The sequence below is a fragment of the Phlebotomus papatasi genome, chromosome 2 (assembly GCF_024763615.1).
Source record: "Phlebotomus papatasi isolate M1 chromosome 2, Ppap_2.1, whole genome shotgun sequence".
Classification (NCBI taxonomy): domain Eukaryota; kingdom Metazoa; phylum Arthropoda; class Insecta; order Diptera; family Psychodidae; genus Phlebotomus; species Phlebotomus papatasi.
In genome coordinates, this window is record NC_077223.1 from 100,424,307 (window position 1) to 100,439,612 (window position 15,306).

General features: G+C 33.3%; 2 protein-coding genes across 3 annotated transcripts; one reads left to right on the forward strand and one right to left on the reverse strand.

Moving 5' to 3' along the window:
* Positions 1–421: 421 nt before the first annotated feature.
* On the reverse strand, positions 422–784 carry LOC129800419 (cuticle protein 19). The gene has a single exon (XM_055844774.1). It carries the CDS (start codon positions 692–694, stop codon positions 428–430), a length of 267 nt encoding a protein of 88 aa, XP_055700749.1. The 5' UTR covers positions 695–784; the 3' UTR covers positions 422–427.
* A 3,956-nt stretch (positions 785–4,740) lies between these two features.
* On the forward strand, positions 4,741–7,778 carry LOC129800409 (uncharacterized). Of its 2 annotated transcripts, XM_055844758.1 has the most exons (3): positions 6,410–6,609; positions 6,712–6,874; positions 7,063–7,778. In XM_055844758.1, exons 1-3 carry the CDS (start codon positions 6,436–6,438, stop codon positions 7,479–7,481), a joined length of 756 nt encoding a protein of 251 aa, XP_055700733.1. In that variant the 5' UTR covers positions 6,410–6,435; the 3' UTR covers positions 7,482–7,778. The 2 variants fall into 2 exon arrangements, with proteins under 2 accessions (XP_055700734.1, XP_055700733.1); XM_055844759.1 differs by lacking the exons at positions 6,410–6,609; positions 6,712–6,874 and adding an exon at positions 4,741–5,171.
* The last annotated feature ends 7,528 nt before the right edge of the window (positions 7,779–15,306 follow it).

A 15,306-nucleotide genomic window follows, 5' to 3' on the forward strand; every position in this document is an offset into this window, starting at 1 on the left:
ATCTGCCTCCGAAACGTCGTATGAGAGAATAAAGGAGAAGAAAGAACAAAGGTCATCACCGTGTACAGTGATAGACTTGTTTACCCCTTGTTCCAAAAACTCTCCGACCATTGTTCACGTATGGGACATTAAGGGTTTTAATTTATGTCTAATAATTTCTTATTTTTTATGCTATTATTTATTCTTAATTTTAATTGATTTATTTTAGACGACAATTCTAACTCCTAACTTTCTAAGCAGAAAATCTTTATCTTTATCTAGAAACGTATTAAGCTAAACCTGCGCAACTCTGATTACGAAACTGGATATCCAAAAATACAATAGAGGATCGAATACCAACCACTTCACGAGGAAATCCAGGAAGAACTTTGAGATAATAAATCGCAATTGGGAAAAGTATCTTCAGAATCTGAACTTGAAAATTTGTTTATTTGGAGAAGAATTGGAAAGGCGGCTGTTGAATAAGGGCCACTGGTTCTGTATGCTGTATCGGTTGCTGAGGCTGCTTCCGCTCAGATGTTGGAGTGTAAATGAACTGGTACTGATTGGAGGCTGGAGTACGGGTCCTGATGGCTGTCCTGAAGCCACTGTCCCCACTAACTTCATAATGAACTGTCCGTATGACGCCACCAGGCTCAAGAAGAGCATAGCGTCCTGATACTTGATCACCTCGTCTGCCCTCCCAGTGATCCATCACGAGGCCGTCTTGGGGATTGTCGATGAAGTACCGGAATGAGTAGTTCACCTATTGAGAGGGAGGAGAGAAAGTCAGTGATCACGATCTCCAGACACATGATCTCACGATGGTCACTCGATCGCACTGACCTCATCGTCATGGTGGTAAGTCTTGTAGTCCGCGTAGAATTCGACGAATTGCTGAAATGTCACGCGAAACAGTAGAAATGTCACCAGATACCGGAATATGATCTGAAAATGCATGACAATGGGATCAAGTAAGACTCCAATTCAGGCCAATTTTGGGCGGAGGAGAATTTGTCAGAGTGCCGTCAAATGGCAGAAAAAAAGAGACTCAAGAAAAATATTTGAATTTCAATCAATCAAAAGTTAACTTTTAATACGACATTAAGTGATTGTTGATCTTCGGCATTTTTCCCACATAAAAGAATGATCAAAATGATCGCAAAGGATCCTAAAACCCATTGTCCTTGGCATTTTAGCCAAAAGCCTCCCGCAAGAACTTCTTTACCGAGCGAAACTTTTTTGCACAGCTTGTAATGATTTATTTGACAATATGATCATTCGGGGACTCTGGGTGGAATTTATTCTGCGCTTATTACAACGAAACAAGCTTCGATGAATTATTTAATTAAAATTTTATAATGAAAGATCACATCAAAGGCCCATGTAGAGGTGGGAGCTGTCTCTAAATCGGGTTGGTGGGGCTTCTAGTCGTGCTATCTTCTAAGCGCAGAGCTAAGGGAAAAGCAGAAGTAAGGGAGTGTGGGGCAGTTTAAGGCTTAGGATATGTAAGTATAAGTACTGTAAATACCCAATACCCAAGAGAAAATAAGAGGGCTTAGTACCTAGAATACATAGTTCAATAACTTTACGAAAATAAGTCTTAAAAAAACTTTAACTTCCTGAAACTGAATTACCCTTCTCAAAGGTTAGGATTATCAGAGGAAGGGCTTTATTTTAAAACAATTTTAATTAATATAAGATCAAATAATTGAAATATAGATATTATAGTGAAATCAGAATATTTAAAAAACATAAAGGTTTGCAGAAGAACGCCTTATTTTATTTGAATAAAAAATAAAATATCAAAAGTAGGCGAAAGTGCATATGTTTCGTACGATCCCAAGTTTCATAATGACTAAATTTTTCATTTCTCAATAAATATGACTCCGCAATATATTTTAGAAATCTTGAGATGACTTAAAATTCTTATAGTTTTTAGAACATTAATGCTTTTTATGGAGTCTCTATCAAAATCCCGAAAAATAAAATTTAGGAAGCCAAAATCCCATATGCCAAAATTTCGAAAAGCCAAAATCCCTAAAGCCAAAATTTCGAAAAGCCAAAATCCCTAAAGCCAAAATTTCGAAAAGCCATAATTCCGAAAGTCCAAATCCCTAAAAGCCAAAACCCCGAAAAACCAATAACCCGGAAAGCTAAAATCCAGCAAAGCCAAAATTCCGAAAGCCAAAATCCTGAACTCTAAAATCTCAAATTTTTGAAAGTGTCATGTCATGTGTATAGTAACTCTCCCACCCCTCCCACCTTTTTGGAAGTAGAGAGAAATTTTCTATGTTTTTTGGGAAATTATTCTACGCATTTTCCTCCGTATAATTTCGACCTTTAAGGATTTTAACCATTCGGGATTTTAGCTTTTGTGATTTTGATTTTTAGGATTTTATTTTTGGCTTCCGAGGTTTTGGAGTTCGGGATTTTGACCCAGTCGGGAATTTGTTTCTTCGAAATTGTGGCTTATCGGGATCTCTGGTTTTCGGAATTTTGGTTTTCTTGAATTTGCTTTCTTGGAATTTTGATCCATTCCGGATTTTGTCTCTTCGGGATTGTGGCTTTTCGGGATTCTTTGCTTTCGGGATTTTGGTCGGCATCGTTTTTAAAATATATCTGAAAAAATCTGTCTTGCCCAACCCCCTGGCAAGTTGCCTGAAATTTGAAGTCACTTTCTCATACTTCGATTTAAATTTATATGGGAATTTTTTTGTACTCGCTACCGTTATGCTAAATATTTAAAAAGTGAGAAGTTTTTCCGTATTATAAGATACCTTTCCGTATGGAGGGATAAATATACTAAATTTTTGTTTAAATAATTTTTTTCCTCGGAGCACTGTGAGCTGATTCCAAGATCAATTTAGGAATTGGCTTCAAATAGCTCCATATGAAAAGGCCAACTTGCCAGGGGGTTGGTCTTGCCTATTACAGCTCACTGTCGTTCCTATCGAGAGAATTTTTGTTACACTTTCCTTTATTAATTAGCAGAATTTTCATTAAAACCTAGTGCTCGTAGCATTAAGGTTTTTTCCAATCAAACTTTAAAGTTAAAAAGAAAAATTATTTCATAGAACGTTTCAGTTTGTAGTTGGTTTTTGATTAATGCCCAACGCACAATACCTTTAGTTTTGTAAATATGTTTTTGACATTTCAATGAGAGTGAATGAAACAGAGATCTAGTCATCTCCCTGTCTCTCATAGGAAATTTTAAAAACATGTTTACAAACAAAAGTGATTGTGCGTTGGGCATAATATTACAGAAATTCTTTTATTTTTGTTTATTTGAGTTAAATCTCATTACTGTAAAATTAATAGGATTGATACTTGATTCAATTCTCTGGATAAATTGGCACTCCCTCTTCCTAAAATCGATACTTCGTGAAACTGACCCACCTTCCTTTAAAACATGTTCAATTTAATGTTTCAACGAACTTATGCCATTCAAAAAAGATAATGTAAGACTTTTTATAGAAAATACTAAGAAATTTAGCCGGAGCAGCAAAAAAACAAGATTTTTGATTAAAAATAAATCTGCTGCCACAGAGAATTTCCAAGGCTCTTAGCTCCGGTCCAAGCATCTGATGAAAGATCATCTTGGATTTTATGATCATAAACTCTCGATGGAGATCACGTGTAATCGTAAAGAGTTTTATGCAAGTGATCAAGTCCATCTGATCGTGACTCTGCTGCAAGATCTTCCACGAAACTCTCTCGTCTTTTTCCTTGTTGAGAGGAATCGGAACCAAATGGTCGAAGCTGGAGAGTACTTACTTCCTCAACTCGAGAACCTGACCACAGTCAACCTTCGCGTTTGTAATTGCTTCTCGTATCTTAATGTGAAGACACTCTCTGACCTTCTGTCACGTTAAAAACAACATCGTCGTAAAAAGCCACATTTCAGAAAACATTTAACGCTGCAAGTGTCACGACGTTTTTTTTCTGCTTTACATGTAACCCTAAAATATATTATCTCACATTTTATTAACAAATTAACATTTTTGCCCAACGCTGTCTGCATTGAGGCAGATCTGTGATCGAGATTTTTTTATTACAATTTGCTTGTTTTTTGGACGTTTTGTCGGCTTTTCGTGTGTTAAAATGTCATCAAATGCCTTTGGGCTCAATTGATCTTTTGCTTTACATTTTATTTTCTTTCAATATCAACTCGAATTAATCCTCAGTTTCGTGGGACTGATATTCCCATCATGAAAAATGAAGATAAATATGAAAAATAAATGAATACTGAAATGGGCTATAATATTATGTGATGGTGGATCTTTAATATCATTTTAAATTGCCATTTCGTAATGATTTGATAATTTTCAGTTTTTTTTGTAGGGGTATCTTACATATTGAAATGCATTTAGATTAATATCACAAAAATTTTTACTTTCAAAATGTAATATCTCTGTAATTTATACATCATTCTGAACATTATGACAATATCGATTTTATCATTTTTGAAATTGTTATTTAATGGAAGAGTATATAGCGTAATACATTTAAGATTTCAGCATAAAGATAAAATTGTGTACCAAGGTTTAAGAAAAAAAATATGTGCAAAAATTTGAAAAAAAAAGATTTTTTAAATTAAATTTTACTGTGAAATGATTTGACTTAAATTGTCAAAAAACTTTTGGAAAAAATCATATTAAAACCGCTTCCAAAATTTAAAAGTTAATTGTATCCAGGATACGATTGGTACACTGAGAAAAAAAATAAATGTTAAAACAACTTTTTCCGTCGGTTTGAAATTACCCCTTGCGGGATAATCCGAAAAAATCATCCCGATTATACTTTTTAGTCATAGTTGCATGAAATATCCATTCCTACTACCCTTATTTCGCATTCCGTAAAGTCCAAATTATTGCCACATGGTGCGCTAGTAGCGTGTGTCATATTTTTCTTCAGTCAAGCGCTGTCAGTCAGTGAATAAAGTGCAAGTTGCGATGGAGGAGCGTGAAAAAAGTGCTGAAAGGGAAAACCCTGATATTGTAAAGATTGTGGAAGACTGGGGGATCTCCAACAACGGAATTTCCCGTCTTTTAATGTGTGGAATACGCGGACGGGAGCATCTGGAAGCTCTGGATGACGCAACAATAAGCAAAATTTTTTGCGACGACACCTATTTAGGTGATTGCGTGGTTTTTCGAATCAAAATGAGACAATGGAGACTGTGCAATGGGGTAAGTTTTAACGTCAATCATATCTGATAACTTTCTCTTCAATTAACACCTTGAAAATATAATATTAGACGTATTTGCATGTGTTTGAAATAGAAGAAAAGAAAGTCTCGCATCATTTGTATGGCGGTCGCCATTTTGAATTAATCCACTGTGAACAAAATATTGGCCTTATGATGAAAGAGGATAAAACTAACATTTTTCGTCATACCAGATACTCTTTTTAGGGGTAAAAACCTATTTAGCACTATTTAAGATCAATTTTACTTATATTTCGGGGTAAATGTTTGGAAAGAATAAAATAACTGCTCTTTTAAAGTGATATTTACATCTTTTCTAAACTTCCGAATAAAACAATTTTGAAATTATTGATATTTTTTTCAGAGTAATGGTTACTTTTGTGCATAATCTTAAACTATTTTTTTCTCTTTGAAAATGAAACATATTGTTACAATCACAATGCAAGGATTAAATGTTATGTGTTGAATTGTATTATATTTTACTCTCATCTGATTTACTAAACTTCCGTGTCAACTCATTTAATTTTTATTTTCATTCAAATGATTTAGAGTAATTTCTATTTTATATTTTTTAGATTGAAGATTTGGCAAATCCAGAAAATGTTGTGCCACCCCATCAAGTCCCCAATCCAATGCATATTTCTTCCGACTCCAATGCAATGGTCGGAAGCTGTAAAGCCTGCCCCCTTAAATGTGGTTCATTGAAGGACTTATTGAAGTCGAGTCTGAAAGGAGAGGCACTTCTAAATAACTATGTGAAGCATAATATGCTTCGTAACTGTGATCAGAATGATCTCGTAAGCATTATCATTGATAATCATTTGAGATTTGATTTGAAAATATCACCAAAGGAGCTCAAGGGGTACGCAGCAGAAATAAAAAAATTATTTCCATCTGAAAACGAGGTAAGCTTTACACTGTTTATTAAAAAAAAAAGAAATATAATTATTAGTTTTTTAAACTGAATTCTCATAAACTTCTCACAGGAAATTTATTACGTTCCACGCCCCCCCAAGACTAAGCAGAATCCAAAAGGAAAATTGTTCAACAAATTTAAGAACAATTTGAGGAAATATAAGCAAGCTGTGCAAAATAAGGATGCAGTTGAAGATAGGGAGGAAGATGATAATACCGACAATGGAGAAGCAGCACGAGATATCTCAGGTAAAACCACTAATCAATCACAATTTGTAAACCAGGAGTAGTACCCCCGTTTTATCATCTGTTTCGTCTTCATAGATCTTCTTATGGAAAATGTTGAATGGTTGAAAAGCCACTGCGATCCTTGGGATGAGGTGATTTCCAAGTGGAAAGCAACTTCAGTTTGGAGAGTGGAAAGTATCAAAAAAGATTCTGAGTCATCTCTAGCATTTATACTGGATGCATGGCCAGGCTTCAAAGATCCTCGAGGGTTTGACTTGGTAAGTAAAATTCTTTAACAGTAAAGTGTCAATGTGTTGATATAATATAAATATTTTTTAAACTTTGTTTAAATTACGGAAACAAACTACTGTTCTATTCAGGTGGATATTGATTTTGAGACCATGTTCCCTCAAGTTGAAGAATCTCCCTCTGAGAAATTTGCGCAACTTAAAAAGAAGCTGATACCGCTTTTTGGAATGGAAATCAAAGATAAATACAGTAAAGGACTTCTTAAAAAACTTGGCGATTCAAGCACAAACGAAGGTATACATGATTTTTTAACTATTTCCATTCGTCATGTAATACCACAATTTTTATCAAAATTAATTTCCAACTTTAATTTTTAATTCTTGAGAGAAAAATATAATGTTTTTTTTAATGTTTTATAATCAGAGATTTTCATTTTATTTTTTTTTTGTTGTCGATTTTCATAACTTTATTTGATTTTATAGACTCGCAAGGATGCATTACGAGTTTGCTTATCAACGCTCTAATCCTTCCTGATCGTGAGTGCGGAAACAAGAAGCCCACAATTGCAGATGCCCAACGTCAGATGGTTTTCCGAGTGAATTCCAGAAAAGAATTGGAGGAACTTATAACTCAGCAGAACAACGATTTGAAAATCATTGCTGTCGGTCAGGATCTCACAGCCATCACTGAAGTGTATGTCAATTGCGGACCAATTTTTTACAAGATGTCATCATACTCAAGAGCCATGGAACTCCTTATAAAGCTGAGTCTTCTACTTCATATTGACTATCCCAGAAAATGCAGATATGCTTGGAAAGTTCTAGAAGGGTTTTGTTTTAGTCATGCTACCGAAAGGGTGTATGACCCAAAAGTACAAAATTTGCTCAATAAGCTCAGTTAAATTGAAACAAGATGCATCTTGAATATTTCATCTGCAAGATTCAATTGAAGGAAGAAAATCAGCTTTTTATTCATTTAAGAAAAAATCACAAGACACCAACTGATTATGACTATAAGTGTATGGACCGAAATTGCAATCAAGTCTTCCAAAACTATTTCAGGTATCGTACCCATATTAAAAATCACAATAAGTGCTCAGTATCTGGCAAAATTCGAACTGAAGACTTAACCGTTGAAAAGACATACACTAACATACCAAACCAGTCCAATTTAATATGAGATTCAAACCCTCATTATGCAAAACAAATCGATGAATTAAACCAAATTAGATCTTCAGAATTCAGTACAAAAAACGATCTATTAAACTCGTCTGTATCATCACCATCATGTTCTTATATGTCTTGTATAAAAAACCAATTAAATTTATTTTAAATAATGAAATATCCGAAGAAGACGTACGAAATGACAAAATAGATCTGACCAAATTCCAAGGATGTGTTCATGATATCGATTTTCAGTTAAAAAAATTTTTCGAATGTAGGAACAACTTAGAAATTACATTTCAAAACATTAAAAAGTTAAAAGAAGAAGACACTCATAATCATTTTCTTAATTTCTACTGTTGGAAAAGGAAAAATGGAACGATTTAGAGATAAAATAGTTTTTTCCAATATTTTAAAAATTTTTCATATTACATAAATGAATATATTTCACATTACAGTAAGTTGTTCAGCTGGAAATTATTTTGGAAAATGATACTTTTTATCTTATTATCCGTTCAGTAAAAATTTCATTCGTCCAAAAATATCAATCATACAAATATCTAAAAGATGAAATTGAATACAGAGTTATAAATCCAGAAAATACTAGTTATTCCGTAGAAGGGATTAAAATCAATGAAAATATATATATTCGATTATTCAACTAAGAAACACGAAATAAATGAAAATGAATTTTCCTGAAAAATGTTGATGTTAAATGAAAAGTTGTGATATTAAAAAAATGAAATGTGATATGAACTTGTGTATTCATCAAAGTTTTTGAAAAAAGAAATAATAAAATACTATAAAACATGTGAAAATGATTTTTTCAATGATGTAGTAATGTTATTTTTACCTTTCAAATCAAAATTCAGGTTTATCCGAAAACCCTAAAAAATGCTGATTCTACCCCAAATATCAAAATTCAGATTTATCCGAAAAACCGAAAAAATGTTAATTTTACCCCTAAAATATCAAAATAAAAATTTATCCGAAAATCCGAAAAAAAGTTGTCACTACCCTGAAATATGAGTTATTTTAACATTATAATCATATTACCCCGAAATAGAAGTAATATTAATCCGAAAAAAATGTTAAGTCAAATTCACCCCTAAGAAATGTTACTGATATGATGAAAAAATGTTAAAATTACACTCTTTTTTTTCTCAGTGTAGAATCACCTGGCAGAAAAGTGGCAACAAACTTTTGAGACATGACCACTTTTCTGCCATTCACAAAAGCCTCTACGTCTATACTACACATTGCGATAATTTTTTATTAAAAAGAGATAGGAAAGCATCTCAGATTCACGGAATATTTCTTACTTCAATACCATTCCAAGAAATCCAAATTTAACCAAATCGATTAAAAAATGAGCCCTCCAAAGTGGTTGGCCTTTGAGCTTCAATATTTCAAAATGGTGAATTTTCCGGTCATAGGTATGTTTGGACGAAATGCTCGCCTGGATTACCTCTAAAACATATTCGAAAATCATTTAAAAAGCTTGGGCCAATTTTGAGAATAACCAAAAAATATGGTTTTGTAGGGTATTGAAGGAGGTTAGGGGAGAGAGAAGAAAAGACTGTTTACTTATCGAAGGGTCAGCGGAGACCGGAAGTTGATATCTTCTACCGTTTAAGCTCCAGAGCGGCGACAAGTTGGAAAAAGTCGTTTAAATAACTTGCTCTCTCTTGGAGTTGCAGCAGTAAATATGCTTTTTTTAAGGAAATCGTATTTAGAACAATATAGAAAAAATTAATCACAATTTAAAGGGGCCTTCAAAAACTATTTTAAAAATATTTGACCCGGATGTAGTTGTTTGATTATTATTTACTGAAAATAAATTATTTAGTCAAAGTAGCAAAAATTGCGTTAAGGTGCTATTCTAATGAAAAATGAACATGTTTTTTTTAGCACTTTACTGTTTTCGAGTGCTTCTACATGATCTACTTTTCTTTGTGTTGGTTCCTGTCATGACTTTTGGTGGTTTTAGTGTACGACGAGGACTAGGGGAAACAGTCGAGACAGGAACCACACACAAAGGCACAAACACAAAGACGATTCGATAATGCAGAAGCATTTAAGAACAGTAAAGTTCTAAAAAAATGTTAAGTTTTCATAAGAATAGGACCATTATTGGCGAAATGTGGTTTCACTTCGCTACATGTTTAGGAAAAAAAGGAATTAATTTTATTATTTATTTATTTTATTATTCGAGTGGGTCAGTGGATAGAGTAGTAGCTCTATGTCTGCGAGGTCTGGGGTTCAAAGCTGAGCAGCAGCAGAAAAAGATTTCTCATGCCATATCGGCTTTGAATTCGTCCAGTGAATGAATGAATAGTAATGCCAATGGTGCATATTGACAAAAAAGTGAACCGCCTAAAAACAATAGAGGCTGGTACGAGAACGAGTTTCGGCTTGAAAGTGGTACTTCAGTCGATACAAATATTCGCTGTCACTGATCCCAAACACACACCGAGAAGGGATGCTGTGACATAGTAACGGCACTGACTGCTCACAGAGCTGTGATATAGAGCGGCTACCCGTATCGGGGGATAAGATAGAATAGGAGTGGGGAAGCATAAGGGGCCCAATTGGTGGCCTGGATGCATCGGAATATCCGAAATGGAGAACTGACCCCTGGCAAAATCTTATCTTTTATTATAACTTTTGAACCCTTATTATAAGGTAACACAAATTTGACACATTGTTACGCAGATGTGTTACCTCTAGATTCGTCAAAACAATAGTCCTACAATTTAACGCTGGACTACGTAAAAAACTGATTTTTATTAACATTGCAAAAATAACCACTTCGTCGCCACTTTTGACCACTTTTCGCCAGTTTTGTAACCACTTCTCGCCACCCACTTGAAAATGTTCAAACTCGATTATTTTCGGCAATGTTATGAAAAGTATACATTCAGCATTTCTTTTTCCTGATGATCACCTTATTATTACTCACTATAAATGATTTTTCTTCACTTTTATTTGAGAAATCAAACTATTGGACTATTCCATAAAGTAAACAATGCATATCTGACCGTGGTGTCACATATAAGATTAATATTAAGAAAAGCCGGAGAGAGAGGTATATATATGCACAATTTCAAATGGAATATCACGTGTGTTAGAAAGAGTACACTCTAGTGGATTAATAAGATGAGTAAGATATTACTGTTCGTATTAATTGATTTCTGAATCGTATTACAGGCAATTCGAGCAATTTTCCATGCGTGCCAACTGTGATTCGGTTAGTTTTCGAGCTATGTAGTGCTGCCAACTTCGTACGCAGAGGGGAAATGTGAGAGAGAAGCAAGATAAAACAATTGCTATCTTTTTTTGCCATTCTCGCAGTTCAGAAAGTATTAATCTTAATATTATTCTTATATGTGACATGGTCATGAGAACTGAGAGTCTACGAAGTGAAGTTAGCGTCTATTAAAAAGTGATGGCGACAGATGGTAAAATCAATTCCAAAATATTACCACTTTTCGCCATGCCTCATTTTTATATAAAAATAATATAAAATGAAATATTATTTAACAAAATTCAAATTTTATGAATTCCACAAGTATAATTAACTGTTCATTAAACAAATTATTTATCCAAAAAGGTATATTTTGCTTGATGAAAATTTAAGGACACTTAGTATATTTGATAAGAAATATTGGATTCGATGTACTTGCTTAAAATAGTATTTAAAAAACGCTCAAAATCGTAAATCCAAACGAATAATTATTATTTTTCGACTCTATACGTAGCAACAGTAAAAACAGAAATTTACAAGGGATCATATAGTAGACTTTCTATCAATTGGGCATTTGAGGCAAAATGTCATTTAAATCATTGAGAACTTCGGGCTGAAACCATTTAAAATCCAATGACTTTTTAATCAATTACTTAACTCATAATAAATTTACATATTTATAATGCTCATAATCATTGACAATGTCAGAAAAACTTCAATGTAAAGAATATCGATAAAACTAAATAATGTCGTAATATTTAGAAATGGTTTACCTGCAGGGAGAATAATAGAAAACCATCCGGTAGGATGTTATTTTCGATGAATGTCCTTATTACTTCAAAGAAACTTTTTAAATTCAAATAACAATTCATTCTCTTTTATGTGAATTTGTTTTTTAGTATTCCTTGCATACTACATTTCATGCTAATTTTTATTTTTTAAGTTTATAATTCAAATATGCTTGCTTTAATACACAAACTTAACCAAACGTGAAAATTGTTAATAAACTTTTAAGAAATGCAACAGACACCCGAACTAAAAACTAGCCCGTTTGAGAAAGAGAAAGAGCTGATTGATCGATAGTCTACTAAGGTAAAGTACCCTGTAGTCGGCCGGTTTCTCAACTCGGCCAGTGCGACTATTTATTCAATTTACTTAAATTTCTTATAATATGGTCTTATAGATTTAACATTATAAGGTGTATTATATTTTATATAACGTAAATCAGTGAAAATTTCATAGAAATTGACTATAAAACGTTAAAAAATTGGTTAAATAATTCAACTGGCCGAGTTGAGAAACCGGCCGACTAGAGGGTACTTTACCTTACTTTATTATATTTCAGTACGATTTTAAATTTTTTAAGTTTTTAAAGATTTTGACAACGTAGTTTTATTTGTCCGTCTATCACGATCATTCTAAAAGAACTGTCTTCAGATCTATACAGTCGAAACAGTTGTAGATAGAGACTTGTGGTCTCGGGCGAGCCCTTGTATAACAATTCAATGATCAACAATTTTTATTACATTTTGAAGACTTTCTTAATATCGCCTTTAATTTTGTGTGCGTAATGAACTCTGTGCGTTTTTATTTTTTATTTTTTGTACCATCCTATTTAATATTCGCAACATTTAGATAATAAAATAAAAGAGAGTGTCTTACGATGGTCGCCAATTCATTTGATATCATAATTTAATTTGCATTGAGACTCTTTTTAAAACAAACATTTCCGGCGATACTTTTGTTGGTGATTTATCGAACGGTCAAGTTAATTAAAGCAGCTTCTATTGGGTTGAAATTTTCAGCGATAGTGGCAAAACATATGCTGAAACTTTCTTCAAAATTCACTTTTGAATGAGAAATCAGACACTATCCGAAATTAATTGAGATCAGTACAAGATCACTCGGCATTATGGCATAGTGATCATGTGGCGATCCCACGTAAATTGATTTTACAAATTTACCCAAATTGATTCTTACACAATATTTTGAATATCAAAGGGGATGTGGAGATTGAAAAAAGAAAGAAAGAGATCAAATAAAACGGAAGAATTAGTGGCAGGAAGTAGAGTGTCTCATGTGAGATAAGATTAAGTAATTATACAAGAAGTTCTTGTTGGTCTGAGAGTGAAAATTGCATGAATATTTAATAAGATGGTGATAAGGAGTTACTCGATGATGGATTGCATAAGATGTGATCGACAATTTTGTATGGGAATTTTAATGCACGAGACTCACACGCGGGAAGATGGATGAGATGGAGAATGTGACAATAATCCAATTACTTGACGGGAGACGCTATTTAATTATATTCTATTAAATAATTTATATTGAGTGGAGGTGATTTTTTCTTGTATCATGAATTATGCATATGATTTATGTCTTCCCACTGCGACGCAGCTATGTAAGTTTCACTTCTTAGTCGGTGTTAAGTTCCATGCAACTAACTTTATGTTGCGGCGGATGTCTCGTGCAACTTCAAATGCTGCTGAAGTGGAAACAAGTCTGCAAAATCAATTCGATTAGGTGAAATTTTTCTGCAAATCTCACTCTCACATTCAATAACGCCAATCACTGATCTCACCGGTTAATTCAGGAAAAGGGCAAGGGAAAGGGAGAATTGACTTTGCAGAGTTTCCGGGAGACTTCTCGAAATTTATTGGTAAACCGTTGGAGGTACAAATTATCGAGAGGAAATATTTGCGACAACATAAATTATTCAGCGAGAAACGTGGTGAGTCTGAGGGAGAGTTTTATGCTTAAGATGCCAAACATATTGCTCAACATTGCAATCCTCTGGAGGCTGCAAGAGTGTCAAGAACACAGCATATCTGTGGTTTTTTTTTTAATTCTTCTTATTTCTAAGCCATGTACACATTTTTCAATTAAACGCTCACAAGATAAATAATGCAGTTAATTTATTAATTTCTCATTGTTCATTGTCACGTTTCGCCATCAGAGATGTTTTTGAATGCAGTTTTTCAGCATTGTACTCAAGATCACTCCATTTGACCCTTCCCTCTAGCATTTCTGTTTTCCTCGAAAATTTACATAACATCGAAATTATGTTGCTCCTAAACGTAGATTTGTCTCAGAGATCCACACTACATGGTATTGCCAAAAACCGCAAAGTGTGAAAAAAAAATCTATTAAAAAGAATCTATAGGAAATATTGCTGAAATAGCCTTTAGCAACAATTATTTATAAACAGACTCTGTGAATAAGATGATTGTAGACTTACTTAACGAGCCGCAGATTCTTTGTTAACTATCTCGCAATAGATCAAAATTTATCTGTGTCGTTAATTCAATTTTAAACCTTTTTTTTCGTGCCATTTAAATAGTCTTTTTAAATTAAAAGTTTCCAAATGTGATAGAAAAATTGAAGTTAAAGGTATCTTCAGATCTGAAGTTTAATAGCATGCTTTAACCTCGAATAATTTATATTTGGCAAAATTTTTGCAAAAATTTTGACTAAGAACAAGATAAACTATCCTTCAGATTGTTAAAATTGAGTGGTACTGTACTGATTCAATGATTGAAAAAGAAATGATTCAATTATCGGTACTTTACCGATTCATTATCGATGAAGACCAATACAGCCGGGTTCAAAATATTAAGTCCTTTCCAAAAAATCCAAATTTAAGCAAATCGATTAAAAATAAGTCTTCCAAAGTAGTTAAACTCTATCCTTCAAAAGTTCAAAACGGCGAATTTTCCGGTCCGACCTCCAAAACATATCGGAAAACCGTTGAGAAAGCTTTACGCCGATTTTGAGAAAAATAAAAAAAAAAACATGTTTTTGGAGGCAATAAGGATGGTGGAGGAAAAACGATTGAAGGTAAAGATTATCTTTTATTTGAGGTCACCGAAGACCGAAATATAATATCTTTTACCGTTTAAGTTTCAGGACAGTGACGAGTTGGAAAAAAGCGGATTATATAACTGTTCTTCGTTTGAGTTCGAGCAGTAAAAAATCATCAAAGTTATACGCTATTTCCAACCTAATATCTGCCCATTGGATCTTCCTTTAGAAATTGAGGATTTTTGGGAACGAGGTTAAACCTTTAAACGGTCGCCAGACCTAAGGTTTATCTAATATGGCTTTACTGTTCTAATATCTTAATAAGACACATTTTAAGTGAATTTTTACTTAGCATAGTTTGTTATTGGTAGGATCGTAGATTTTGAAAAATCTCAGTACCTTATTTTTAAATAATTCTAGACTCTTGGTAACTAAGATAAACCTCTAGTCGAAAAACTAGTTTAGTCTACTTTTAAATTATTTACAGTATTTAACTTTGACACGACAAACTT